This window comes from Pundamilia nyererei, unplaced genomic scaffold (genome assembly GCF_000239375.1).
Source record: "Pundamilia nyererei isolate P.nyererei 1_Seehausen unplaced genomic scaffold, PunNye1.0 scaffold00068, whole genome shotgun sequence".
In the NCBI taxonomy this organism is placed as follows: domain Eukaryota; kingdom Metazoa; phylum Chordata; class Actinopteri; order Cichliformes; family Cichlidae; genus Pundamilia; species Pundamilia nyererei.
In genome coordinates this window covers 1,202,893-1,203,950 of record NW_005187469.1, presented here as the reverse complement: position 1 = coordinate 1,203,950, position 1,058 = coordinate 1,202,893, and the positions used below count along the sequence as shown (strand labels likewise).

General features: G+C 42.4%; 1 protein-coding gene across 1 annotated transcript in view; it reads right to left on the bottom strand.

Moving 5' to 3' along the window:
- Window positions 1-1,058, bottom strand: part of ubn2a (ubinuclein 2a) — a 20,118-nt gene that overhangs the window by 17,599 nt on the left and 1,461 nt on the right. Inside the window, exon 2 of the mRNA XM_013911627.1 lies at window positions 406-522. Coding sequence (XP_013767081.1) covers window positions 406-522 — 117 coding nt within the window. The remainder of the gene's footprint in view (window positions 1-405; window positions 523-1,058) is intronic.

The window sequence follows — 1,058 nt, the reverse complement described above, 5'->3', positions numbered from 1 at the left end:
TAAATAAATAATTAATAATCACAATCATTCACTTCATATTTGTCACTTGGTTACCAGCTATACAGCCCATTGTTCAAGAACCACTGCTTTAAGTCGGCTTTCTTCTGATTGGCTGTCATTGACAATCAAAAGGTTTGAACCTCAGGTGGGTGGAGCTTCTGTCCCCACAGAGTTGTGTGGCTAAGGTGACCACAGTAGTTTACAGACACGTGATTTTATGAAACCCGTCCACATTTAATATCAATGTCCATGACTGTACGAGCAGACAATATAATGAGGCCCTTTAACATTATTTAGAAACCACCACTAATTTAAAGATTTACTTTTCAGCTGTGAAATTTGATCCTCATTGAAAAATCCTACAACAAACATGGAATTTTTAAAAAAATTAATCAAACCACTCACATATTTATTTTCAAACTTCTTAGCCAGGGCTTCAACCTGGAGCCGCTCTCTCTCCTCATCATTGAAGGGGTCATCGGGATTGCGGGCTGAAGTCAAACTTGGAGCATTATTCTTTGCCTGGAAGAAAATTTGAACAACAAAACAGTGAACAGGAATGATCGGACCCCTGGGGCAAAGTCAAACAGTTGCAGTGACTCAGTCCAATCAGAAATGTATCAACATATTATCACAGCAGCCTTAAATAAGTGAACAGCTGCAAGTGAGTGCTGGTACAAATGCTCAAAATATTCCCAACACGGTGCTGGCAGGACTACTGTTTGGCCCCGAGTAAGAAATATTTAATTAACTTTTGGTTTATAAGCAGAAACCAGATGATCCAGATGTGCACAGATTGACAATGTGGCGAGCTTGTCTTTGATCTCACTGCTGACATTTGCCTCACTCCCATGTTACATCCTGGTACTTCCATCAGCAATGCTCTCTCATCTATCTATCAGCCGCTGCCAGAGGGCCAAACTGCATGTGGCATTTCCAAGTGCTGTAATGGCTGTGTGACTGGGCTGTTGCTGGGCAAGCCTGAGTGGAAAGGACACAGGTAGCAAAGCAGCACAAGACCAGCTTCATCCCTCTCTACATGTGGAAGAGAGGCGGGG